Below are 26034 nucleotides of genomic sequence, written 5' to 3' on the forward strand. Positions count from 1 at the left end.
GTTCAGCAGGGTGTGTCTGCTGCCTTTGCTACTGAGCTACACTGCTGTACTGAACACGTCGTTGTCATTAGCCCATTCATTCTTGCTATATATCAATATATTTTCCAAAACTAGGTTGGTATGAGAAACAGGTAATTCTAAAAAAAGAAAAATTGCAACTCCTTTAGGATTCAGTGAAAACTGAACATTTGCATGTCAAATGGACAATTCCCATGAGTCTCTGTCAAACAAGGGTCTTGAGCTCCATCTTCTGCACACCTGGGGAGTGCTCCAGTTACAGCTCTGTCCTCCAGTGACCTCCCAGGCATGTGGGGCTTTAGACACCGGGTGTCAGGGAGAGTACAGAAGATAAGTATCTTGTGACCTTCTGCTCCTTCATTGACCACAGATGAGGCAAGGTTATCTAAACTTCATATTTAATCAGTAATCAGCTATAGAAATTGCATTTTAAATCTGTTTGCACTTTGTTTAAATAGAGTATTTTATTTCTCCGTGGGACACTTATCCCTCTTCATTGTGTAAAATTCTGGGACGATCCAAGGGAATAAAATAGCTAACATTGTAAATTCTGTAACTATGTATTAAAATATCTATCCCCCTACTGTGCAGAAAGTGTGGAAAGTGTTACATGAAGGCACACAGTATTTCCTGTCACTTTAGGCTCACCAAAGCCACTCTTAGCTTAGGACAGGGATGTTGAGTGCCTTTTTTTTTTTTTTCTTTTTTTTTTTTCTTTCTGGTGAGAACCTTACTTACATTCTCTTTTCACAGATTTATTTAACAGATGACAAAGAGTTTCTTACCACCCATTTTAAAAACGTAGAGGCTTGACATGCCTCATTTAATGTGGCTCAGGAAGGTTGTGGAGCATCTGGTGAAGTAAGCTACCACTGCCTTCAGGGGTTCTCCTGTCAAAAATGTCACTTTCATAATTGCTGGTAAAGAATAGCTGTGCCTTCCCTTTGCTGATGCCCTAAAAGTAAGAAAGCAAGTCAATATATTATGTAATTCCTCAAGTGAGTAAAATTTGCTTGAGCGATGTCATTTTTAGCATCATGTGTGACCCTGAATTCAAGCCATTTTAACCCAAAGTCCAGAGGGCCTTTGCAGGGGATGTCTGGTCAGCACAGCTCATGTTTTTACCTTAAACTATCAAGCTTCCAGGAAACTTAATCCAAGGGTACTCAAATGTCACTAGCCCACAGGCAGCAGTAATGAGCAGGTATGGTGTTGTTCCAGAAGTGCTGCCTAATTTCTCCGTCACCCTTCTAAATTTGGGTGGGTTTTGGTTTTTTGTTTGTTTGTGTTTTGAGATTTTTTTTTACACTTCTTGTATCCAGTTGTTTTCCATATGTCTGGTACTTTCCTTACAAGCTGTGCACCCCTGCCCTGACCTGAGTCTTCTGAAACAGCTTACAAAAGGTGGCCTAAGTGCTTCCATTAACATTTCAGCCTCTCCTGTGGAAAGAATGTAGTCCAGCCTTTTTTTGTTTTGTGATAGGTAAAAATTGCTGCTAATTACTGCTTGGAGCTTGTGCCTTTCATAGTAGCCCTTCATGTAATTGCTTAGTACTAAGCCAGCCACATGCTGCGTTGTTGAGTTGTGGCTCTCCCTGCCAGCCCACTTCCAGCCTCCCCCCTCCCACCAAAAATAAAGCCCAACCATCCAAACTAAAGCCAAATTTAAAAAAAAAATTAAAAATAAAATAAACAAAAAAACCCAACAACAACAAAAAAAAAAATCCGAAAAACTAAAACAACAACAAAAGCCCCCCCAAAAAACAACCAAAAAAAAAAAAAAAAAAAAAAAGGAAAACAAAAGAAACACAAACAAGCCTACCCACAAAAAACCTACAACAGTAAACTCCTGCTTATGCTACCTGAAAACAGGTCTCTTGCCAACACAGTGCTTTCAGTGCTTTTGAAAATATCTCTAAGGAGGTGGCTCCCTTACAAGTTAAGTGAAGTCATGCTCTTTTTAAGTAGTGTGAACTGGCATTTTCCATGTAAAAGAGACTCTTTGTTTGAATGGACTGAGGTTATGGGCTTTTTTTTTTTTTTTTTTTTTTTTTAAAAAAAAAAAAAAAAACAGGTCTCCCATAGCCTGTAACATCACAGTACTGTAATGAGCTGGGGAAGGAATTTGATTTAACAAGCCAAAAAAAGCTAAGGCCTTTATGGAAAACAACATATTTGGAGTTTGCTTCAGAGTTTACCAAAAGAGAGAGAAAGGGCAAGCTAAGGTTTCTGACCTGCCACACATTATCTATCACATTTAATCTTTATCTTTCTATATTGAGAGGTGTATTTAAAATACCATTTCTCCAGATGATACTTGTAGAATTCTTTGAATTGTAGCTGGTTTGTTTGCTGTGAGCAGTAGTGAAATTTACAGCTTTCTCCTAGACGTAATACAGGAAGATATTGCTTCTAAGGAGAAAATATACTTTTGTATATTCTGTGCATGTGATAACTGGGAAAACCACCCAGCACATTCAGTGTCTGTATTCTTCAGACGACACTTGCAAAGTCTTCTGGCTTCAGTTTTTAGTTGCTCTGAAGGGGTATGTTTCTCACTAGTTGAGTGTGTTACTCTTCTTGACATTAAAGCAAATTTCAGTTCGTAGAGACACTTGCAGGGTGTCTCTTCAGCTTCATCTTTTAGTTGTTTATCACTGGAGGAAATTAAGCGCAGTACTGTGAGCAGTCACTGACATAAATAGGGCAGGAGGTCTTTCTCCTTTTCAATGCCTTTATTAAAGAGATTCAGCTCAGGTGGGGAGAAATCGACGGGTCACGCCCACGCCGCCGCTGTCCCCAAGAGTGGCACGGAGGAGGAGGGTGATGCAGCTCTGTCCGCTGGTCTGCAGGCAGAGCTGGGGACTGCGTCCTCACGGGAGATTCGCAGATTCCTGCTTTTCAGTCCAACACTTCGGGTGCCCTCCTTAGTGAACATCCTTTGAGGTCAGGGTGTGAAGCAAAAAGGATCCAAGCAGGCACTGGACTTCACGCCCATCCTTAGACATCACCTAGGGTCCCCTAATTCTATATTGGTTCGTTGTTTTTAGGGGTTTTCTAGGAAAACGGGAAAATTTTGGAGCGGTGCATTTCTCATTTGCGTACGTGGTCCCAGGCCACTCCTATTCTCCTGGGCTGCGTGTCCAGGTGTAGCTCCGGGGCAAGCATTGGGAGGACAATGGCTAAATCACCAACCATTAACGGGCAATTAAAGAACTCTTTACAATTAAGCTAATTTAACAGCAACTGGTCCCACCGTTTTTTTTCTCTGTAACCTTAAATAAAAATAGGTATATTTTTATTCATAACAGTCACATTTAGCAGTAACAGCATTCCTGGGTTTTATGGCATTTGATGTGTGCTGTGGCACTCAGTTGATACCTCTGTGCATGCACCAGGATAGTACATTCTTTTAACTCCTGAGAAACGAGGAAGGCTATTTTAGGGGAAAACATCTGGAAGCCAAGGTGTCTTGCGGTCTCCTAATAGCCTGTACATGCAGTCAGTTAAAATACTGAAAACCAAGCTATTGCTTGTGTGATGTGCTTGTAAACAATACTCTTTTGAGAAGGTCTGGTCTTCCCCCCTCTGTAAAGCAATTTGATCTGGAATGTGTCAAACTTGTGTTTCTACAGAAATGTGAGGTGCTGCTTGCTGTTTAATGTCGAGCCTTTTAATGACCATTTAAAATAGATCCAAGCAAGCATTTCCTATCAAATAGCAAATTGTCTGAGAAGTACAGCAACTCTTAATATGACAGTTTAGTTGGCTTTAGTGATCTTGCTAACATTAAATGAATTAACCACTGTTTATTTTAATTTTCTGTAATTAGGTAAAAAAGAACCCACATATGAGGGACTGGGCAATCTGAAGGAATTTTAAAGCAGAGCAGTTTGAGCTGGAATAGCCAGTTCAGTAATAAGATTTTCCTCCACCATTTCTTAATTCTCCACGTGCCCAAAGAAAAAGCAATAAGCCTTAATAAAATAATATCCTAATATAGTCCAGATGTGCTGTAGGTCATTTTAATCAGGTCCTTTTCAGCAGAAAAAGAAGGAGTAATGAGTTTTTTTCTTGGAAGAGAGGAGGGAAGCAGGGGCAGAGGGAGAGGAAGTGGTAGGTGCTGAAAGGAGATATCCCAGGGATTTCTCAACTATCTTTCCAAAATAAGGGATTTTTAAAAAAACAGCCTATGCAAATCTCACTTTCAATGAAATATTCTCCTGCAGGAAATAGTGAGATGACTGAAGTGCGTAGTTTTTCTTATGAGCAAAGCATAGATAAGTTGCTAACTGTTCACAACCCCAAACTCACATGGTATGCCCTATTTATAGCCTAGGGACAGCAATGGCACGTGGAGAATTTAGCAACATCCTCCTTCTTTACAGACTGTACAGTTTTGGCCTCTCACTAGCAAAACTGTTTTTTGGACGCTGTAGTCTGACTTCCTGGTAAATATTACTTATTTGCTGGATATTTGTTGAAATGGTTGTCAAACTCCACTGAAATTATATGTCAAAGTCAAACATCCTTGCTATATTGGATTTATCATTTAATGATAGCGAATTTCGTTTTGTTGATATGTATCTTTGAAGGGGGATTTTTCTACATGCACCATCCAGAAAGTTAAATTACATGCATGCCCTTAGAGGGAGAGCCCTGTGACTTGCACTCCACTAGAGTTACAAGGTTTTGGTTCTTGTATAAAATCTTCAGATAAAATCTCCAAATGCTGTTTTCTCCGTGATCTGTTTCTGGAAAAGGGGACTGGGAGTGAAAGCATTTTTGTGTGGTAGTTCCCTGCTGGACAGTGGGCATGGTGACACAGTGGAGAGTGTGACTCAGGCAGGGGAGGTGATGTGCCGCTCTTGTTGCAAGTGGCTTCTCTTCCCACCTGTGTGTGTAACACAGACTTCAGTTATATCCTTGGACCACCGTCATGTTTCCCCCCTCTTCACTTACATAATGTGATTTTTGAGCTAGTACTTGACTAGATATCCTCTTTTTTCATGTCCTTTCAGTTTTCTTTTTATAATGTTCCAGTTATGAGCTTTTGCCTGGGTCTGGAGGTAGCAGCCTAAAATACATCTTGGGTAAAGCTAATTCTACATAGGGACCTTTTAAAGCAACTACATGCTCTCTCTCAGTGGAGCGTTTTACAAGTCTCTAGCTTTAAAATAATTCCATTTCCTTGAAAAACTGTGAAGAAAGCAATCTGCAGAGTGCTTCAGCCTGCTGGCTGGTTGAGACCCCAGGCTGTAACCTTCCCAAGACTCACTGATTGTAGTGAATAAACATTGCCCTGTTCTTTGTGCTCCTGGCAGAGCAGGCTGCCGCTGGGTGAGACCCAAGCACAGTTACGTAGGCATACCTTCATTTAAGGAGATTTTGCTGTGATGGGTCTTAATCTAATGGATGAGAGCAGCTGTAACACGTCCTACTGATAAAGATAAAACATCAACAATAATTCTTAACTTTCTTCAGGTGTCAGAGAAACAGATGTTTGGCCTTACATTTTTGAGCATAATTTGTTCTATTAGCCCAGCATAGCCTCTGTGGCAGTAGTCTTGTCAAACTCCAATAGGTATTGAACAGCCATACCTTTCAGATATTCAGTATTAATTAGGCTTGGAGAAATAGTTAAAAGCAGTATCACCTCCAACTGTTAACATTTGTGAAACAGAGAATTGAAAGTGAAAAATCTTAGTCTTTATTGGCAGAGGTTTGTAGGCGGTTGTTTCAGTTAAAGCATTCAATTCATAATCTGTTGCCCTTAAAAGTAAGTGGTCAAAGAACTCCAGCATAGAGATCATGTATCTTTTATCAGAAATTGGAGGTTAGGCTGCCATTTGTGAAATATTTATCGGATTGTACCAGCTGCTGAAAGACTGTATCCTCAGAAGACTTTAATACTAATACATCTCAGAAATATATCATATATACATCTCAGATGTATACTAATACATCTCTCTATTTGTTCGTTTAAGGAAGGTTTGTCTCTGTTCCTTACATCTATTAAAGCAGGTTTTCCTAGCAACCATAATACGTGTTCAGAGAGCAAGTGAACTGCCCGGCCTTTTGTCTCCATTTACTGCCTTCCTGCTGCCACTGCCTAACCCAAATTCCTTCCTCAGGAGGTCCCTTTCTTATTCACCAAAATGGTTAACACCCCAGTATTTTTCTCGAGCTCTCTCATTTACATAGGAGAGTTGTAGATTCATTCTTTAGATGGAACAGGAACCCTGTGCCCCCGATGAAAAGACTAAGGAATTTTCCCCTTGTCTCTATTCTTTTTCATGCAAGCGCCCGTAAAGGTCACTCTTTCCTTGTGCTGACATTATCTAGATGGGTTAGAGAGTATTAAGAGCAAGGCTTAGTTTAGCGTCCTTTCCCCTCCCCACTGGGATTAGATCATGCTTTATCAGAGCAATTGTTCCATCCTCGACATGTGCAGGGCAGATTTCAACTGCAGCATTTTATGAAACTGATTTTTCATGCATGCATTCAGAAGTCGTGTTCTGCTCAACTCAGTATCGGTGTTAGGCTCTCTGTTAAGCTGAACATTTCTCTTTCCTTATTCACCTGGGATTTCTCCTCTTTGACTCAACATCACACCAGAGGCTGAGTGTGAGAGAGTGCTAATAAACAGCCAAGCCCTTAGTTCAGCTCCACCAGCACCAGCTGAGTGGGGAGCCTAGCCAAGTGGACTCTCTAAGTGCAATGGTACAGGACCCTCATCTGTGACCTTCAGTTGTAAAGAAGAAATTCTCCTTCTGTTCCTTAAGGTTTTTATCATGAATTGAATTGCCTGCCAGGTGTGGGCAGTTTTCTAATGGTGCTGTGTTCCTTACATGTTAGTTGGATGGTATGCCCTTCATTTCTCCACCAGACCATTGTGCTTCCTTAGGCAGCATTAGAGGCCGCTTCACGAGGTCATATTTACCAATTTAAGTGACTTAGCACCACAGCCTCTTTAAATCAAGTATCCCAGCTGTTGGAATTCAGTCTTGTTTCAGCAAAAGCAGATTTTGGATGCAAGCCATGGAAAAATAAGCCTTAGGAAAAATGTGTAACAAAGTTAAAAAGTACTAACCATCTGTGGTGGGTGCGCTTGATTAACAGTTTAACATGGTTTGTATTGACCTTGAGTCCAGTGCTGTCCCTCAGTGGCACTGGTTTCCCATGCCTGCACACAGAGTGTGCTGTCCTTTCTGTCCTAGGGAACTGAGTGAAGCAGCATGACAAATAATAATACCTACTGGGGCATTTTAATTTGAGGTGGAAATAATTTTGCAAGTGAAAGGAGCATCAGAAGTGTGATTTGAACTGATGAGAGTGATGATAAAGCCACATTTTTCTGGATGAAATGTATTCTTTTGCACGCATTTACTGCTCTAATTCAGTTGCATTTTCAGGTTGACCTACATTACAAGAAGCCAGCAGTGCAGACAAGAGGAGAATGGTCTTTTGGGTGCAGGTTCTGGTACCTGAAATCACTGCCAATTTACTGATCTCCTGGGTTTTAAGCTCCTGGTTCTCCCTATTTGCAACTGATTGAAAATGGGGTGTGAATGTGGAGTGTGGCAGTACCAAGCAGTTCTGCACTTTCCTTATGAGAGTATAAACACAGCTTCCTGTAAATTCAGATTTCCATCTTGATTATGTAAAACTGAAGAGAACTCTCATAGCGAAGCTAACCAGCCCCACACAAAGTAGTATCTGCATCTACACCACTTGAATATATGCTGCTTTTTGTACTACCAGCTGTGTAACCATCATGCTCTAATAAACTCTGCATTGTTTTTTCTTAATCAGAGGTGATATTTCAGTTAGCAGCCTTTTGTCCCTAAATAATAATTTCTGTATAAATCACTTTATCCATACAGGTGCTTTGTGCAGTTTCAGTTCTTTGCAGGAATTAAAATATTTTGTAAAAAGAACTCAGTGTTTTATTGTTGCTTTTTTACAACAGCTGCACGAGCATTAAAGAAGGAAGATACTTGATTTTCTTGCTGCTGTAGCACTGGTCGAAATGTAGTTATTAGGGTTACAAATTTTTCATGGGGGGACCATATCTGTGTTTTTAGGAAGCAAGGGAAAATAACTGGCTTACAAGATCAGCTGGTTTCCTACCAGTAGAATACCTCTTCAATTTATGTATCCTGGAATTAGTAGGAAAGAGTAAGGTTTATTACAAATTTGGATCTTGGCTTACCCAGGAAAAAAATTCACCTATTTGTTATTGAGGGCACAAAAAAATACTGGAGCTACAGAGGCACATAGGGAAAAATACAGTATCAAGTGAGTGTGTCCTCATCATTAAAATATCCTGTCACACATGTATGTTTATCATTAAAGTAGTCATAATTCTTGGGCCATTTTTATCCCTCCTTAATTTATTACAGCAGCAAAAGGAAATTGGAGCTCGATTAGATAAAAGAGCTTTATAGTGTATCGCATGGGGAAGCTGAAGCCTGTGGCTCAGGTGGATATTTGCAAAAGAATATTGCAAAGCCTTTCACGTGTTTTCTGAATGAATGCAATCACAACTTCTTTGGTAAAACATGAAAAAAGGAAATAGGAAAACCACATTTAAAAAGTCACATAGCAAGCTCTCTGAGTAAGCACTTTGTTTGCCACTGTATCCCTACATCACTTGTCACTGTCTGTAGTCCAAAAGAGCCCCTGACTGGTTCTTAGGAGGAGCTAATATGAAGTTGCATTGATTTTTGTTGCATTTGAATGTACTCTTGTGATTTCTGAAGTGTTTAGGAGACAAACCAGCATTTCAGAAAGAAAATATTGTACTGTCTGGCTGCCTCACAGAAGAGCGTAGAGAGCTCTTGCAGAGCATGTCACTGTGACACTCAACACTAACACATTTTAGTAACCAGATATTGTTTCAGTCTTTGTATTCAAGACACTGTATAATGCACTGTGAGAGGAACAGGCCAGGTTTTGCTTTTTGGGTGCAAGTAGCATTGTGAGTGGAACTATTCAAGGTAGTGTCAGCATGTGCCTGACACGTCTTAAATTCAAAATTTGGTGACAGGATTTGAGTGTTTTTTTGGTTTTGGGGGTTTTTTCCCCTGAAACTTGAATTTTATTTCATTAAGAGAAAAGTTCTAATTTTTTGGGCAACATTTCCCTTAGTATAAAAACCTTTCAATGTCAGTATAAAATACTGTATGAAAAAGGAAGACCTTTTTGCATGGAAGCAAGAATACAACACTTTGGGTTTGGATTTTGGGTTGGGTTTGTTTTTTTTTTTTTTTTTGGTATGTTTTGATTTGGGTTTTTTTAATCAAAATGTATAGTTTATGTAAGTATTGTGGGTAGAAACCTTTTCTTTCCTTGAGTTCCACATCATCATTTTCACTCCTTGCCCCCTCCATTTCTAGGATCTTTTTGAACATTTTTTCCCCCTGCTACTGCTTTCTCTTAGCTCACCCAAATAGGTGGTTTCCAAAACAGAAACATGTGGCCCATTTCTTTAGACTGCTTTGTGCAAAGGCTCCCACTGTAACATTCTTCCTCCAGTATCAAGGGGGGTTCACCACATTTTTGGAGTTAGATGGGGTGGCAGCTGCCCCATGAGGCCCTGCTGAGGGAGGGAGGGAGTGCAGAGCCATTGTGAGACAGGAGCTGCCACAGTGGCTTGGGGCATCATTCCCACGTGGGATGGGGTGGGGTGGTGGCACCTGTGTGAGCACCTGTTGTGTGGTAGGGAGCATGGACTGTGGGGGATAGATACTGTCACCTTTTACAGCTGTAGCTCTTCTGGTTCATTATGAACTGCAACACTTCGGGTCCTAAAGAAAATGAGTTCTGCAAAGATTTACTGTCCCTAGCAAGCATGGGGCAATACCTCTGCTGGCTAGGAGTTCTGTCTCTGGACAGGGTGTCTGTCTGGAACCACAGAGGTTCAGTTGACTTTTGTGTCTTTGCAGTGTTTGGGATTGGCTCCATCTGTTATGCAGGTGGTGACTGTGTTTTCAAAAGATTGAGGTGAATGAAAGCAGCTGCTCTCTTGAAGGTTTGCCAGAGTCAATCTCCTAACAAATCCATCATTTGCTTCCTTCTTAATTGCAAATAAGACAGAGAGGCAGGCCAAGACAGTAGGTGAAGAGGGAGAAGATGACTAACATCAGCAAGGAGGTATGGATTAGCCAGCAAACCATCTGCAAATGAGGTTTACTACTAAAACTACTTGATGTATGCTGGTCCTGATAGTCAGATTAAAGAGAAGAGTTGAAAGGGTTGAACGAAACACTGGCTCAGTGCTGAAGCAAGGGAAGGAGGAGCAAATGAAGTACAGGACATCTCCAAAAGAGTATGAAAGCTGAAGAAATGGAAGGTTGACAGCGCTAACGAAGCCAGGAGACCAACAGCATCAAAAGCTGTCTTGAAACTTGGCTGGAGTGGTTGTAAAAACCCACAATAAGGAAACTTCCAGATTTTCTTAAACCATCCTTTCCTCTCTCTCCAGATTTTCTTAAACTTATCCTTTCCTCTCCCTTCCCACCACTGCCACTGATGCTTCAGAAGAATGTTGATCTGACTCAGAAGGATTTCCTCCCACTTGTTTCTGTAGGCATTTTTTGTTGCATCAAACAAAGGAAGGCACTGGCAGCACGTTTGTTGGGTCCTGCTAGTAGCACACCCACATTTTATTCCTTCTAAAAGAGCTGATTGCCCAAACACTTACACTTTTGTAGATGAAGAATTCAGCCAAAGAGAAAATATGCTAATAATTTTCTAAGCTGCTAATGACTATAGTTTACTAAAGTGCAGCAGTATTGTAGAAGTGACACTAATTGCCCTCTTACATCTTGACTTAGACCGAAATGAACACACATTCAGAGACTGTGTAAATGCAACAGCAGCTTCTGGAAAATCTGGGTCTAGATGAGTAGTTTAAGGGCATCACTGTGAATGCCATATGACTGACTACAATTATGTTTGAATGCAGTCCTTTTCCAATTCATGGGTCTTTGTAATGGTGCAGACTTTGAAAAGCCTTCTCCCTGTAGGTGGCAAATACAAAGCTGCTGGTGCAGGCTTATCAAGGAGGTGCAGAAGCAGCCCCCTGAAAAGCGCACCTCCTTCCACCAAACAGCTGGGGCATGGGAGTCTGTGAGTATCCCACTGCGCCCCTCTCCAAACCTCCTCCCACCCATGGTGGCTCATCCCAACATTTGCCATTTTCCTGCCCCCATTCAGTTGACCTGGGCAGGTGATGTGGCCTGGACTGTCTTGAAAAGCTTTGTTTTGCCATCTGCTTCTGTCCTTACCTATTTCAGTTCACTTCTTCAAGTAATTCATCAGTAGATTGGTTTCTGCTCCTCGCAGGAGTGTCTGGAGCATAATTTTCATTGCCACAACCTCACAAAGTTGTCCCCGGGTTCTGGCAGAATGTTTTGAGGAAAAAAAATGGGTGGGTCTTTTAAATGTCATTTTTTTTCCTTTCCTAGCAATTCTCACTGACTCCTCTGCCGTGCTGGGAGGCCTTCTTCATGCTCAGTTACTAATCCCTAGCACAGAAAGACTCCCCCAATAAGAAGCAGTGTTTTCTCATAGGTTTTAATGCATAATTGTCTGTTTTGCTACATTGCATGTCCCACACTAATTGCATAGACACATGCACTTCCAGAATGACATGCTGTCACAAGTGCACACCCTGATTAGGCATGTGCCTTAATTGTGCATTATGGATTGCAGCTATGGTGAGAGGGTGGGCTGTTACTTGCTAAGAGGTTTAGGCAAAAAACTGCACCTGCGGTTCTCTTGCCGAACTTGAATATCCAAATATGATGTGAACTGGAGTGGTTCACACAGAGCGGTGGTGGAAACAGACATGCTTTAGTGAATGCAGTCTCTGGGACAATCAGGTGTATTTCCAGCTCCATGGAGTGCAGGCACAAGAAGCACAGGAGCAAGAGGCCCTTCTGCTCTGGTTTGGCTTTGCAGGGAAATGTGTTTCGGTGGCAGGAGAGCACATCTTCATTAACTGATTTTCTGTCCATTCAGGATACTTTTTTGAAGCTACAGAGAACATAGTTAGCTACCAATGTCACTAGAGGCTTTGATCTGTCAGATTAGAAGCAAATATTAGTGGAAGCATAATTGCATACCCATGGTTTGTGTAAAAGGGGACAGCTATCAGTCCTGGACTTTGCACATGCTGCTCTAGGTGCCACCATACTCATTTTTGAGCCAGCAGGTCAAGCAGGGAAGATGTAATCCCAAATATCAAAAATGTATTGCAGTCTTAATCCTGTCACCTGAATACTTGTTGTGTACATGGAACTTTCCCAGCAAGTCAAGAGCAATACCATTTCAGGGTAAAAGAAGCCTTTATCTATGATTCTTTCATTCCATCTGTGCCTACTTTACAAAGTAAACACTTTTTATATTTTGTATTTGTTCGCAGAGCATCTGATTTGTTGAATATATCATTAACAGGACTAAAGAAGAAACTGACCACATTTAGATATTTAAATGATAAAAAATACAATATGCTTTAAGAAAAGAGCTGCTATGAACTTCAGCTGGAATATTTCTAAGTTCAACAGAAAGTGAAGAAGTGAAGCAAGTAAAACCTGTGTGAAGTTTGCCAAGTAAAATATGTAGACAAAAGCAGATTGTTTTTAAAGATTTTTTTCCCCGTGTTTAAGCACAATTAGGAAGAAAATATCTAATGGTTGAAGCCAGCATTGTCTTCAGCTGTGTACAGCTACATAATTAGACAGAGAACCTTTCAGAGTGTTTCTAGAAAAAACTCTTCTGGGTGACTGGCTGTAATTCCTTAAGATTTGTCAAATGCATTTGACTGCCAGTATCAATCCAGCGACAATGTGATTGTTCAGGTCACTGGTAAGTGCCATTGTGCTCCTTGTTCATCATCTTCTGCTGCAGTGTGTGTTAATGGCATGCTGGGTAAGGGGACAGCAAGGCAGGGGTGACTACCTGACAATGGTGCTCTTGTTGGTGGCCACTGAGTTCACAGGGTTTGATCAATGCCATTTGCTTTTGAAGTCAGTGCCTCACACATAGAAACACATATGGAAAGCGGGACAGAGAGCTCAGATACCACCTTTCTGTTTTAAAGGGTGAGTCAAAGTAAATAATGTATCACTTTTGGTTTTCATTATTTACAAAAGTTAGCAAGTGCTGTCTGAAGAACTGTTTAAAATGTCCTCTTTGTTTTTGGTGGTTTGGATTGATTTTGCCTTTTAGCAGTATAGAATTATTGAGAAGTTAATTGACATGTTACCAACCTAATCAGAAGTTCCTTCACACTTTAGTCTAGTAAGTTCATTAAGTTGTTTGACCAGTAAAATTTGCCTGTATATGAGCATAAACAGTATTTATGTCAATAACCGCCTTGTGACCAGAGGCAACACATCAGGGAGAAACATGAGTCCAGTAGATCTGCACTACAGATCAAAGAAGTGGGAGGGAGGATACCATGACTGTGGTCTCTGTCATGCTCTTTGTGGTGTTCTTCATGCTATGGGGGTTACAGAGGCTTCCTGTCTCCCAGATGCAATTGTGTGTGGGTTTCCATGTGGGATGGAGAAAGACCCCATGTTTTTCCAGCACCATGTAATTCTGCTCTACGTTTGATGACCAGGATTGAGCATTGAGAATTGAACATTCCCTGCCATTGCCGCATCATTTTTCCTAACTTGGTGTGGGTCACCAACTCTTTCAGCATATTAGCATCTGTTTCTGCAAAGCACAGGCAGTAATACTTTCATCAATACAGAAGCATTTTGAGATTTCCTTTAGGTGTGGAAAGCCTAAAGGAAATCTCAAATCCTAAAGGAAAATTTTTAGAGTACCAAGATGATAGGTGTTGTGTACTGCATGTGCAAATCTTTGAGGAATCTAAACTGCCAAGTTACTTTTAACTTAGAAATTCAAAGTTTATTCCTAGTCACAGGTCAAGACACAGGCATGAAATAATGACAAAGTGAGGATGGTAAGCAGGTGGGAGATTCTTAAATGAAAGTTTGTTGTTGTTTTAGTACCTTTTCTAGCATATGGTAAGGTAACTTCCTATTTTTTGTCTTAGTGGCTTGCCTTGCTTTCCCATGCTTTGAGGGAATGCTTTAATCTCAACTTTAAGAAGTGCTAGGATTTGTTTTCCAGATGGTGTTTGCTCTGCAAAAAAACTAGGTGCTCATTTTTTAAGACTTTGTAATGTTTCTCTCTTTTATTTATTTTAGAAATCTTCCAGAATCCCTGAGGATGACATCAGGTTAAGAAAAAACAGAGACCAAAACTGTTTCAATTTCTTGGAGCCATCTACTGTGCTTGCTACAAAGGAAGAGAAAATGGAAATTGAAGTTCCAGTCTCTGAACATAAAAGCATCACCACAGTGGCTTCACCACATCCCATAGACAATCCAGCCCACTTATTTTCACCTGCTTCCAGCCAAAATGGACTTAGGGATAGGCATGAATCTCTGGACAGTGAAGTTGCTAAAGAGATCAGATACCTAGATGAAGTGCTGGAGGCAAATTGTTGCGATTCTGCTGCAGACAGTACATTTAATGGGACATCATCCCCCGAACCAAGTGCAGTCTCCATTATGGATGGCTCAGGAGCATCTGCTAATGTCAATAAAGAGTCAGTATCTAGTGAAAGGGAAGAAAATGTAGCAGACAAGCAGGTTTCCTTGGAGGTTGAGCCATGTGAAGCTAATATAACAGATGAGAACCTGAAATCTAATGGCCATTCCTTGGGTGGTCTGAAAGAAGATACTAGGGAGGGTCTGAAGGTGCCAGGAAGTCCCACTTCTTCAAATAGTTCTAGAAGATCCTCTAAGGATGGAGAAACAACTCTTACAACACTTAAGAAAGAGGCAAAGTTTGAATTGCGAGCCTTCCACGAAGATAAAAAGCCCTCAAAGCTCTTTGAAGATGAGGACGAGAAGGAAAAATACAGAGTCCACAAAGTGAGACCATCGGAAGAAATGATGGAACTTGAAAAAGAAAGAAGGGAACTCATTAAAAGCCAGGCTGTCAAGAAAAACCCCAACATTGCTGCCAAGTGGTGGAACCCTCCTCAGGAGAAGCCCCTGGAGGATCAACTGGATGAGGAGCATCTGGAGTCTCACAAGAAGTACAAGGAGCGCAAGGAGAGGCAGCAGCAGCAGCAAGGCGCAGCACCAACATCCCCCAAACAGGTCAGCTGCTCCTTTGTATCCCCAGAGCCAGTCAATATCAAGAAAGAAGATATTGTCACAGAGCAAATCGACTTCTCGGCTGCCAGGAAGCAGTTCCAGCTGATGGAGCATTCAGGTCCGTCTCAGGCTCAGGCCCCACCAAGACGGTCAGTAACACCCAGAATGTTCTCCGTCAAACCCTTCTACAAAAGCCTCAATTCTCCATATGTGGACAGGCCGATGTCCTCTGTGACGAGACCCGTTTCAGTGTGCGGGCAAGCTGGACAGCTTGAGGGTAACAACACCACGGTTGTCAAAGCACAGAAAGTCTCTTGTAGCTCAGAAGATGACAAAAGCACTCAGGCCACCACAGCTGAGACAGCAAGAGACTTACCTTGCAGTGACAGCCCCAGAGCTGGACCAGCCTCAAAACTGTGGGCAGAGGATGGAGAATTCATGAGTGCAAGGGCGGTCTTCACAATGGTGAAGGATGATGGACAGGGAATTCTAGATCACTTCCCAAAGTCAGGCAGCGCCTCTTCGCCGCCAGAGGAGCTTGACTCAGGTTTGGATGACTTGTCTGTCAGGTCTCAGGACACCACCATCTTGGAGACCCTTTCCAATGACTTCAGCATGGATAACATAAGTGACAGCGGTGCCTCCAATGAGACCATGAGCGCCCTCCAGGAAAGTTCTCTAGCAGATTTTTCTCTGCCACAGACCCCGCAGGCTGAAACTCCAGCAGAGTGCAGGGCTGAAGGCATCTCCAAGTCTTTCAGTGACCCAGGCTGTGATTCGCTCTCCTCTGCCTTGGCAGACTCCATGCTGATGGACGACCAGCTGGACTACCACGCTGGCTTGCTGGTGCAAAATGCCATCCAACAAGCCATAGCTGAGCAGGTGGATAAAGGAAATCCGAAGGAAGAAGAAATCCCAGCAGAGAAAGAGGTCTCAGCCAAAGAGCAGCCAGCCAGCACTGGGCCAGCTCCAGCCTCCAAGGAGCATCAGAACCCAATGTTTGAGCCACCCCAGGCGTCTTCACCAGTTCAAGAAAAAAGGGACACCATACCAAAGACTTCAAAAGAGGAAGACTTAGGACTCAGGGAAGGGAAGAGTTTGCAGCAGTCACCCATGTACTCAGCCAGCCAGCCATTCCTTGTGGAAGAAAACAGGCATGAAGTCAGCTATTTCAGCAAATACTCAGAGGCAGCAGAGCTTCGGAGCACCGCCTCCATCCTGGCCACACAGGAGCCTGAAGTGACTGTGGGCCCTTTCAAGTTACGGTCGAGGAAACAGCGGACTTTGTCAATGATCGAAGAAGAGATCAGAGCTGCCCAGGAACGGGAAGAGGAGCTGAAGAGGCAGCGGCAGGGTTTGCAAAAGGCACCAAGCCCTGTTACAAAGAGTGCACCACCCATGCCCACCAGAACCGTGTCTTACAAAACTGCACCAGGTAAGAGCCCAAAGTGCCAGAGCAGAAGTGACATGTGACTGAAGGGTCAGGTATGGTTTAGTTTTGTGTAATTTTTTAATGAAAATATTGTTTTCCAGGGGATGGGAGGGCAGATTACTTCATCTGCCTGGAAACTAAATGGGACAGCTTAATGTTCTGGCTGTGAGCACACCTGTGCAAGGTTCTGGGTTTTCACAAATACATGCAGAGATGCTGATCATCCTTACGAAACCCCGTTCTGTATTCACCCACTGCCACATAGTAGTAGCATGACATGTCCATTGCAGTGCTGCTCAGACCACCCACTGAAATGTAGCATCATCTCAAGGAAGCACAGCAGCAGTTTTTACAGCTGTGGCTATTTGAAAGACAAACATCCAAGGCCATCCTTAATAGGTTTCCTGTTCTCTTGCATGTCATTAGGGAAGTGCAAAATTAGTGGAGATGTGCAGATTTTGGGGTATGAATTAGATATCTTTTTCTGTGTGTTCTGCTTTCTGTTTTGAGGTCTTGCTCTTTATGAGCTTTGTCTTGTAAAATGATGTCCAGAGCTATGAGTTGCCATGTATTTTAGCTGGTGTTATTCACTACTGAATGTTATTTAACACTGAATTAAATAACACAAGCAACACAAACAAATTGTTTAATAGATTCAGTGTAAGTCGTGTTGACCAATCAGTTTCTGGGTTCTTTTTCTGACATTCACAGCAGTTACAGCATATCTGTCTCCTCCTTCTCAAGAAACAATGTCAAGCACTGATGCCTTCTAAATGTAATAGAGAAAAAAATACATTTTAAAAAACCCCAGAAGCACACACCAGGCTTATTTCTGTGTAGTGATTTCTATTAGGCATATACCTGCATATACTTTGCAAGTGCCCGTAAGATTTATTAACAGTGGTCATTGTGAAAAAGTATTCATTCTACCAAAAGTACTTAAATGCTGTCTTTATTTCCACTGGTGTAAATACAAGCCAGTGGTAGTAATTTTCTTTTGAAAGTTATAGTAAGTTTGAATCAGATGTAGATTTAACCCATTACTCAGTATGATTGTGAACTTGGAGCACATAAATAGTGAATACTTAGTTTAGTTTCTTCTGCAAAGAGGATGATATTAACATTATTTTTGAAGAAAATATAGCAAATACCAGTCTTTTCTTTGAAGTGCTGTTGTTATAACTCCTCTAGTACAGCATTTTTCATAAGGATCCTCTCTAATCTGAGGTGTTCTGAGAAATGTCTGACAAGACATGAAATACAGGGCACTACAGACCTCAGTTAGTAAGACTTGTTGCGTAAAGGTGTGCTCATGACTGTGTTCAAAACCAGCATGATCTGTAGCTGAAAGTGCTCAAAATGGGGTAGATAATGATTGTATTTTACTCAGAAGTGATGTTGGATGGGCTGCTGACACTAGTGCTTGTTTTAACAGAGCTTCTGGGAAAACAATGTACTTCTGCTTTTTCTACACACAAGGCATTTACTTTGTGTCTGTAAAAATGTTTGTCATAAATTACATTCTAAAGAAAATTATAAACTTCTGTTTATAATGAATCATTCCAGACAGTTTCCTTTAAATGTCCAATTGCCATATGTTCGAGAAAGAAAATTGGGTTCTCTTAGCCAGTGACTCAAGCTACTGCAATTTGCAGCCAATGACAAGGCAAAGAAATAATTTCTAGGAAAAGATGAATATGTGGCAGTGTTTAAGACTATCATTGATGAAAGAAGCCCACAAAGAACATTGGCAAAGTTCTTCTTAGTTCTTCTACTTTTGGTGCTTGCTGAACAGCAGATGTGTTCAGCATAGCTCTCAGCTGCAGGACCCTTAGCATTGGAAGGTGTATAAACCTCAGTTCATCTCTTCCTTGCTGTTCCTTTAGCCGGCTGTATTGCTGTTAACCCCTGCAGGCATCCTTAAACATAGGGTGGAGTAACCTAATCCCTTGCAAGATTGCAGCAACTTCCCTTTTAATAGTTACAGGATCTTTTCAATATTTGTGAAAAAAGGCAAAATATAATTTAGCAGAGGCACAAACATTGGTCTGTTAGAAGAGACAGAGCAGAGGTGACACACAGAGCAGAAAAGAAAACCTGCTTCTGCTGGGCCCAGTAAGGAATATGCTGTAGAATATGTCTGGTACTGTAGTATGTATATCTAGTTTCACAAAGAAAAATACTATTCACAATAGTATTAGTAGTACACTTTTACTAGTAATGATAATAATAATAATCAAGAAGAAACAGAGGTATTTCTGTGAGCAAATTGCCTTTTCCAAAGAAAGAACTGGCACTAACATCAGGATAACTCAGCAAAAAGGGATTAAGGGGTCAAGTATAAATTTGAAAAATCTGTTTCTAATCCTTAAGTGTGAAAGTGCATACTTACTCTTTTGAGAAGGCATAATAATAAACTTAATTAGCAATGGCCTAACAATCAGGCTGTATTCAGGTGTTGGTCTGGGCAGAGTAGCTTTTCTAGGATTCCTGGTGTTCCCTGACTATTACTGCTGCTCCCCTTCCCTGCTTTGAAGCGGGTGGATACTGACATAGGTAACAGACAGACAAACCACAAAAAGGGACATCAGTGAACTGCGCTGTAATTTAACTGAACTGTGGCAGATTGACACAGTCCATGTAGGTGAATATGTGCAGTAACTGCTGATTACTTTGGATAGTAAACAGGCTGGCTTTACTTAGCCTGAAATGCAACTGCATAAAACTGATGGTAACACTCAGTTTGTCTGCCAGTCATTCAGCACAGTCCAAAAGGTCTCTTAGTAATAAACTTCTGTATTGCTAATAGTTATCCTTTAAAATTGTTTGTTGATGCTTGGAAACAACTTTTTATCACATCTCAGATCCCTGAATTGAGATGAGACACAAAGTTCAATGGAATGTGTACACTCTTCTCCAGGGCACTCTTGGAAACATGAAGAACCCATGTGAGTTTTTCCCAAAAAAGTTGGGTTTCCCGCATAACGAGACTCAAGAAAGACCAAGGAAGTGCCAGAGTATTACTGTATGGATAGTCACCATAGATCCCAAAATATTTCTGGAGCCCTATTTAAATCTGAGTGTTTCCTGTGTTATTTTGCTTCAGCTCCCGCTGCACTTGGCAAGGTGTGAGCAGCTCCGCAGCAAGACAGTGGTTTCCTCCAACAATGTGCAGGTGGTACAGCATCCCTCCTGGGCAGAGCATTTGGGACTGTCTGATAGTTTATTTGAGCAAGATGATGAGTGTGTGACATGGGCTGAATCCAGCATAAGCATGGTGATGTAATTCCCATGGGTTTTTTTTGTTACTCCTTTTATTAGAAGTAACTTTGACTAGGAAGGACTTGTATCTAAGTTCCTATAGTGCCTGGCTCTGAGTAATCCCCTTCCTCAAAAGGAGGGGTGAAAATCATTACAGGGGAGGTCTTGGTTCAGTGAAGGCTATTAATTTGGAGCCAAACCCATTGTCAATACCTGCTGTCTCATGATGAGAGATGGGGAGTACTTAGTAGAAAAGCCAAGCCTGAGATACACTTTGGGAAGCTGCCACATCTGCCTTTTTGGTGCTTGTCACGAAAGTATTGCCAGGTGAGGCATAAGGCACATTGTGCTGATGTGCAGGCACTCAAACACTTGCACAAGCATCAAGGAGAACTGCCCACCATGCCCATCTTCTGTTGTCCTCAGCTGATGAACTAAATGAATTTCAGTGGGTGGTGTAAGCCCAGTGGAGAAGTTGCAGCTCAGACATGCAAGCAGTCAGATACCTCTAAATTGTAGGTAACTGTGACGGATGTGAATGTGCTGTTCTTTTCTTTCTTCTACTTTCTTACCCTGAGTGGCAGCTGTGGAATTTAAGCCTCTGTCAGAGAAACCACTTCAGCCTCAAAACCATATTTGACTTCAGTTTTTCTCTAATCAATACCTATGTTTAGGAAGCTTCTCAGGTTCAGCCATAGTGTGAAGATTCTTTTTTTTTTAGTGGGAAGAGAAGCAGAAACGTTGGGCAAGATATTTCATAGTCATTGCAAAATTTTTAATGCCTTGTATGCATGTACAGAATAAGGATCAGATATAATATGTATGTATGAACTCCCTTTTAAAATCAGAATTTTGAGAAAGTCGAGAGCAGAACTGTTCACAGAGAATGCTGTTTCCTTACCCCTTTATAGGCACTGTAAAAAAAAAAAAGTTAATCATTTTCTCCAAGGATTCCTCTGGGGTGCTCATCAGTCATCCCCAGAATACTTCCCGGAGTGCCTTAACAGCATACCAACCCGGTTCATTTGCCTTTTGCTTTCTTACTCCCTCCCTAGTGGAGGATGTCTATGAAGTGAGAGAATCTTTGAGACACACTTCATTTGCTGTTTGCTTGTTTGTGGTTTTGCGTATTTGCATTGCTCACCTGGTGCTCAAGAAGAGCAAAGAAGCCCACGTTTCACCTGCAGTGGTAATGAGGCTCTGTATTACTAGAGGGATCTGGTTTTTTTTATGTACTCTGGCAATGCCAAGTCCAGCACAGACTGGTTTCCTAAAACAGTCTGTCCTGCTATGCAGATGTCTTAGAAAAATTTCAACAGCATTGCTAAGTAAAAAGTATATGTGTATATGTGTATTTGTAGATTTGGGATGCTGTAGCCTTTATATAAATACACATATGTATAATATGTGTACATATATTGTGTATATATATATATTTTTAATATATATATATGTGCAATACAAAGCTTGGAGTCAATGATTTCTTGAAGGTCTCTTCCAACATTAATGTTTTTCTCATCTGTGATAATGGAAATTAATGGGCCTTGCATCCAGGGCAAACAGTCCTGCTTGAAGATATCCCCTTTCTTAAATGGAAATCCCCAAAACCTACAATTTGCATTGTTTTCCAGGCGAAGGGGAATGGAAGGATCTCTTTTCAGCCATTAGGCTTGTCCGTAGATTTGAGCATCCTGTGGTGTATGCATCCCTGGAGGCGATACAAGTTGGGCAGACATCTGAGAAGCCTCATTCTTCACCCATTATGTAAAGCCATCCAAGGCAATTACTGGTGTAAGGACGAAGTCCTTAATCAGCAAGATATCTGACCCTTAATCAGACCTTTTTATTTTCACCACACTTTTGTACCCACTGGGCCTAATTGGCAGGGTGTCAGTAGTTTCAAGTCCCTCCTGCTGAGCAGTCTAAGCTGTCACACATGGGTGCAGCTGGGCAGCTCAAGACCTGCTGTTGTCTCTGCTCTGGCGGCATAACTCCTGTTTATCTGTGGAGCAAGTCCTGATGCAACCCAGAGAAGAATCTGTGGTCATAGAAACTCCCCCTTCAGTCTCTGGTAGGGTGTAATAAAGAGGATGGATTCCCAGTCTTGTCACTGCCCAGCTTAAATTAAGCTAAAATTGAGCTTAAATTAATGAGAAACTAATCATACTGTTTTTTTCAACACTGATCAGAAATGGAAAACCCTGGAAAGGGGAGTTCTCGTAAAAATACCTCTGCAGCGTTGGCTCACTTCTTCTTTAAGAATAAATCGTGTTGGTTTTTACAGGAGATTTCAAGGCTGCTCTCTAGTGGCTGCAACTGTCATGACGCTTCTTGAAGGACCAGCTAGGGTTTTCATTTGTTTTAATAACAGGTTTCCTGAAAATCAGCGTGGTCCTTCTGTTTATTTCATTTCTTTTTAAGGGGTTTGCAGTGGGGTTTTTCTCTTTTCAAGGTATTTTTTTTGCATCCATTGAAGTGTCTTATTTCAAAGAGTTGATGATGGTCCGATGGAAAAGGAAATGTGATTTTGGTTCAGCATTTCTTTCTCCTGTCACAGCTGACAACCCCCACATATCATTCCCATGACATCTACTGTCATCCTCATTCTTCCCAGCAGGACAGGGTGAGTGGTTCACCCCAAGTCAGCACTTGGTGATGAGAAAGGCAGGCTGTCCTTCCCAAAGAAGCGTGGGTTGTCTACCTGTGAGCCCTCCTGCAGATTACAGCAGTGGTCACTTGTCCTGGTGTGCCTTTTACCTGCCTTTGGGGTCACTGTGCTCAAAACAGTGACCTTCCATGGCGTGCAATGGATTCAGCCAGAGAGCAAAATGAGTTTTCTTTGGCTTTCCTTCAGCCAGGAGGGAACTCAAAGGCCCTATCTGAACCGAGAGTTTATAGGACAGAGTTCCTACTGATCCTGCTCTGCCACAGGAGCATTCTGTGCAACCTGCAGGAAACTGCTGCAGGGAAGAGCAGTGCTGGCAATCGACCCAAAGCCTTTCGTGCTTACAAAGCAGATAAAAAGCACTGGAAAAAGAGAAGGCAGCTGTGTTTAACAAGACACCTTCTTTGGATGTCTTGTGCGTGGTCCCTGTATTGCATTGGCTGAGCGAGAAAAACATTATCTTGTGTTTTTCCAGAATCTGACAAACATTTCCAAATCACAGAAATCTATCCTGTAGGAGGAAACGGGGGTATTTCAAGCAGATACTTTTGTAAACTGTGGTTTTGTAAAAAGATTTTGTAGGGTTTTGGTGTAGTGGGTTACAGGAAGAGGAGAGAATTTTTTTTAATGTCCATAACCATCCTGATTTACCAGGTTGTTTCATAGACTTCATTCCAAAGTGTTTCTTCATTCAAAATCTGCTGAAAATGCTTCTCCAGCTGTCATCTCTGGTAAATAATTCGGGAGTCCTCAGCTTAGAAAGGGTCATTCTTTTTCATGTCATTGCATTCTTTTTCATGTCATTTTCATGTCCTCAGCTTAGAAAGGGTCATTCTTTTTGATGTCATTGCAGGGAAGATAGAGAAGATCAAGCCTCCTCCATCCCCCACCACAGAAGGCCCTGCATCACAGCTGGACCCTGCACCCGAGGAGTCTGCAGGAGCCCAGCGACCCAAGAACCTGATGCAGACCCTCATGGAGGATTATGAAACGCACAAGACCAAGAGACGAGAAAGGATGGACGACAGTGCGGTAAGCACAATTCTCCTTCTCCCTTTTTGCTCTGTGATAGAGACCATGACTTGCAGGAACCAACAGACACTGAAAAAGGTTATTTCACCAGAATCTGATCAGATCACCTTTCAAGTGGGTAAGGATTTTACCACATTGCAAGGGGCAGGTGTTCAAAATGGAAGTATGCAGGCCAGTGAAGAGGAAGAGTGTGTCAGTGCAAATATTAAAGGCAACTCATATTACATTTAATTTTTGTTAATTATGTTAACTAATAATAAGAGCAGTGTGCAGCTGCCCTGTAATTGGCAGATTTTGTTAATTCACACATCACCAAGATACTGCAATGGGTTATTTCAGTGGCACATTTAAATTTGTGGATCAAGTATGTATTCACATCTGTGTTTGTAGACCACCCCCCCCCCCCCCCCCCCCCCAAAGTCCAATCCAAGTGTGCTCAGTCTTCACTGTAAGTTGATAACTTCCCCAGAAACCACCAGTTGTGGAACTAGACTGGGAGGGTCTCAGAAGGTCACTTGGATCCTTGATCCTTGAACAGCCGGCATGTTGTTTCTGGATTTGTTGTCTTCCTTCCACACGAGCAGTAGTAGAGTTTACCTTAATTAAACTGTTCTTTATTAGAGGCACTAATAAGAAGACCTACAGATTTTGTAACTGGAAGTATCAAAATTCAGGCAAATGTTTTTTTTTCCTAAGAGAGCATGAGCTGTTTCTTATTCAGAGTCATTACTGTGCAATGAGTGCAGAAAATAGTAAGATACAAGTTCTGTGTCAGACTCCTTAAATGGACACAGTGTTTGCTGAAGCAGCCAAAGTCCTCCAGACATTTCCCAAAGATGACCCTAGTGCCAAGAATGCTCCAACAAACTGCTTTCTAGTAATGTTCACTAAAGGGAGGTTCCTGTTAGGGGTATAGATGTAAGTGAAGGTTTGTAACACGAATACTGCACTAGTGCGGCAGCTTCTAATTGCTATTTGTGAATATTGCACAGTAATAAAAGACAATAAAAATCAGAAGGAATGGACTGGAATGGAGGGGTCCTGTTGCCCTTTTGTTGGCTAACTAAAAATGCAGACAGATTTGTTTCCAGTGCACACCAGAAAATTGCTGGTCCCATATTCTACTGAGGCCACTGAAAAACAAGGTTCCATTGTCCATCAGACTTCTACACAGGAGCTACTCCAGCTTTAGCACCGGAGCATGTCTGGTTCTGGCTGTGTCATCTTGGGACCACATCTTAGGAGGAAGCCACTCTCTAACTTTCTCTCCCTCCCCAAAGCACCCAGTGAAACAGGCTGGTCCCACCTGCTCTGGTGAGAGTTGTTTCCTGGCATCTCCGCAGAGCATCTGTCCCTGAAGGCTTGCAGGACAACTCTCATGACCTTTGCAGAAGCTGAGAGGAGCATTAAAAAGAGTTGGGTATAAAACACCCACTGTGCAAACCAGCACTGGTGTCCCACACTGAGACCATCAGCTGGTGGCTGCAAACTGGAGCAGCTGCTCTGCCAGTGGAGTGGCACTCAGCTTGTACTCACCCCGTGCTCTTCCTCTGCCCCTGTGAAGAGTGAAGGTGGCCTGCCCAGCCCCTGAAGTGGTAGCTTGTGGCTGGAATCTTAGGTCCTGCTCATTTATTTACCTGAGCACAGTTCCTCAAGTGCTTGCAGAGAAGGTAGACTGGCCACAGTTGCCTGGTCTCTGCTACAATGTCCTGTCCAGAGTGCTTGGTCAGTGGTCTGGGCAGTATTTGAGCACAGAGGTGTGCTCTGGGTGCCATCTCAGATCTCCACTGCTGCTAAAGCTGCCCAGCCACTGACAGCCCAAAGATGCACTTCCAGAGCATTGGTGCCACTCAGACAACTTGTCATTTTCTGGCTTTAATTTTCAAGGCTCCAGTGAATTTGCAAAGTCCAAGTGCACATCAGTGTCCCACAGTGCTGAGGTTTGTTGTCATTCTCCTTTTCTGTAAGCCTACTGCATAAAGCCAAACATGATTTTTTTGCTGCTGCTCACCCAAAGTCCTCTTAGAGAACTGTGTCCTGCAGAGCCCAGGGAGAACTTCCTGATATCAGCAGGAGTGTTTTGTTTCTTTTCCCTGGGTGTTTCTGCTCTCCTTTGGTAAACAACTCTGCCATTGACAAGGGAAGGATAATTTTAATAAGAAGTGCTGCACTTGTACCACTCTCAGTTTGAGTGAATATTTTACAGTCCAGGCTAAGCAACTATTCATTTAAAAAACAAATAGCTTTAATTTGTCAGCAGAGAGCATTTGAACAGTGTTCTCAGGAAAAAGGGTTTCTGTAAGTAAAGAAAAAAAAATAGCCAATCACTGCACTATTTTAAAAAATACATTAAATACAGCAGGAGAAGAAGCATAACTGACAACCAGAGAGACAACTGCTCCTTGGAGTGTTATGTCCTGAGAGCTGAATGA

At 42.0% G+C, this 26034-nt stretch overlaps 1 protein-coding gene across 3 annotated transcripts in view; it reads left to right on the plus strand.

Moving 5' to 3' along the window:
- Positions 1 to 26034, plus strand: part of PALM2AKAP2 (PALM2 and AKAP2 fusion) — a 220199-nt gene that overhangs the window by 183742 nt on the left and 10423 nt on the right. For all 3 annotated transcript variants that reach the window (XM_041402284.1, XM_041402285.1, XM_041402286.1), the window contains 2 exons: positions 14253 to 16647; positions 23424 to 23602. In XM_041402284.1, coding sequence (XP_041258218.1) covers positions 14253 to 16647; positions 23424 to 23602 — 2574 coding nt within the window. The remainder of the gene's footprint in view (positions 1 to 14252; positions 16648 to 23423; positions 23603 to 26034) is intronic.

The sequence above is a fragment of the Onychostruthus taczanowskii genome, unplaced genomic scaffold (assembly GCF_017590055.1).
Source record: "Onychostruthus taczanowskii isolate IOZ18803 unplaced genomic scaffold, ASM1759005v1 scaffold196, whole genome shotgun sequence".
In the NCBI taxonomy this organism is placed as follows: Eukaryota; Metazoa; Chordata; class Aves; order Passeriformes; family Passeridae; genus Onychostruthus; species Onychostruthus taczanowskii.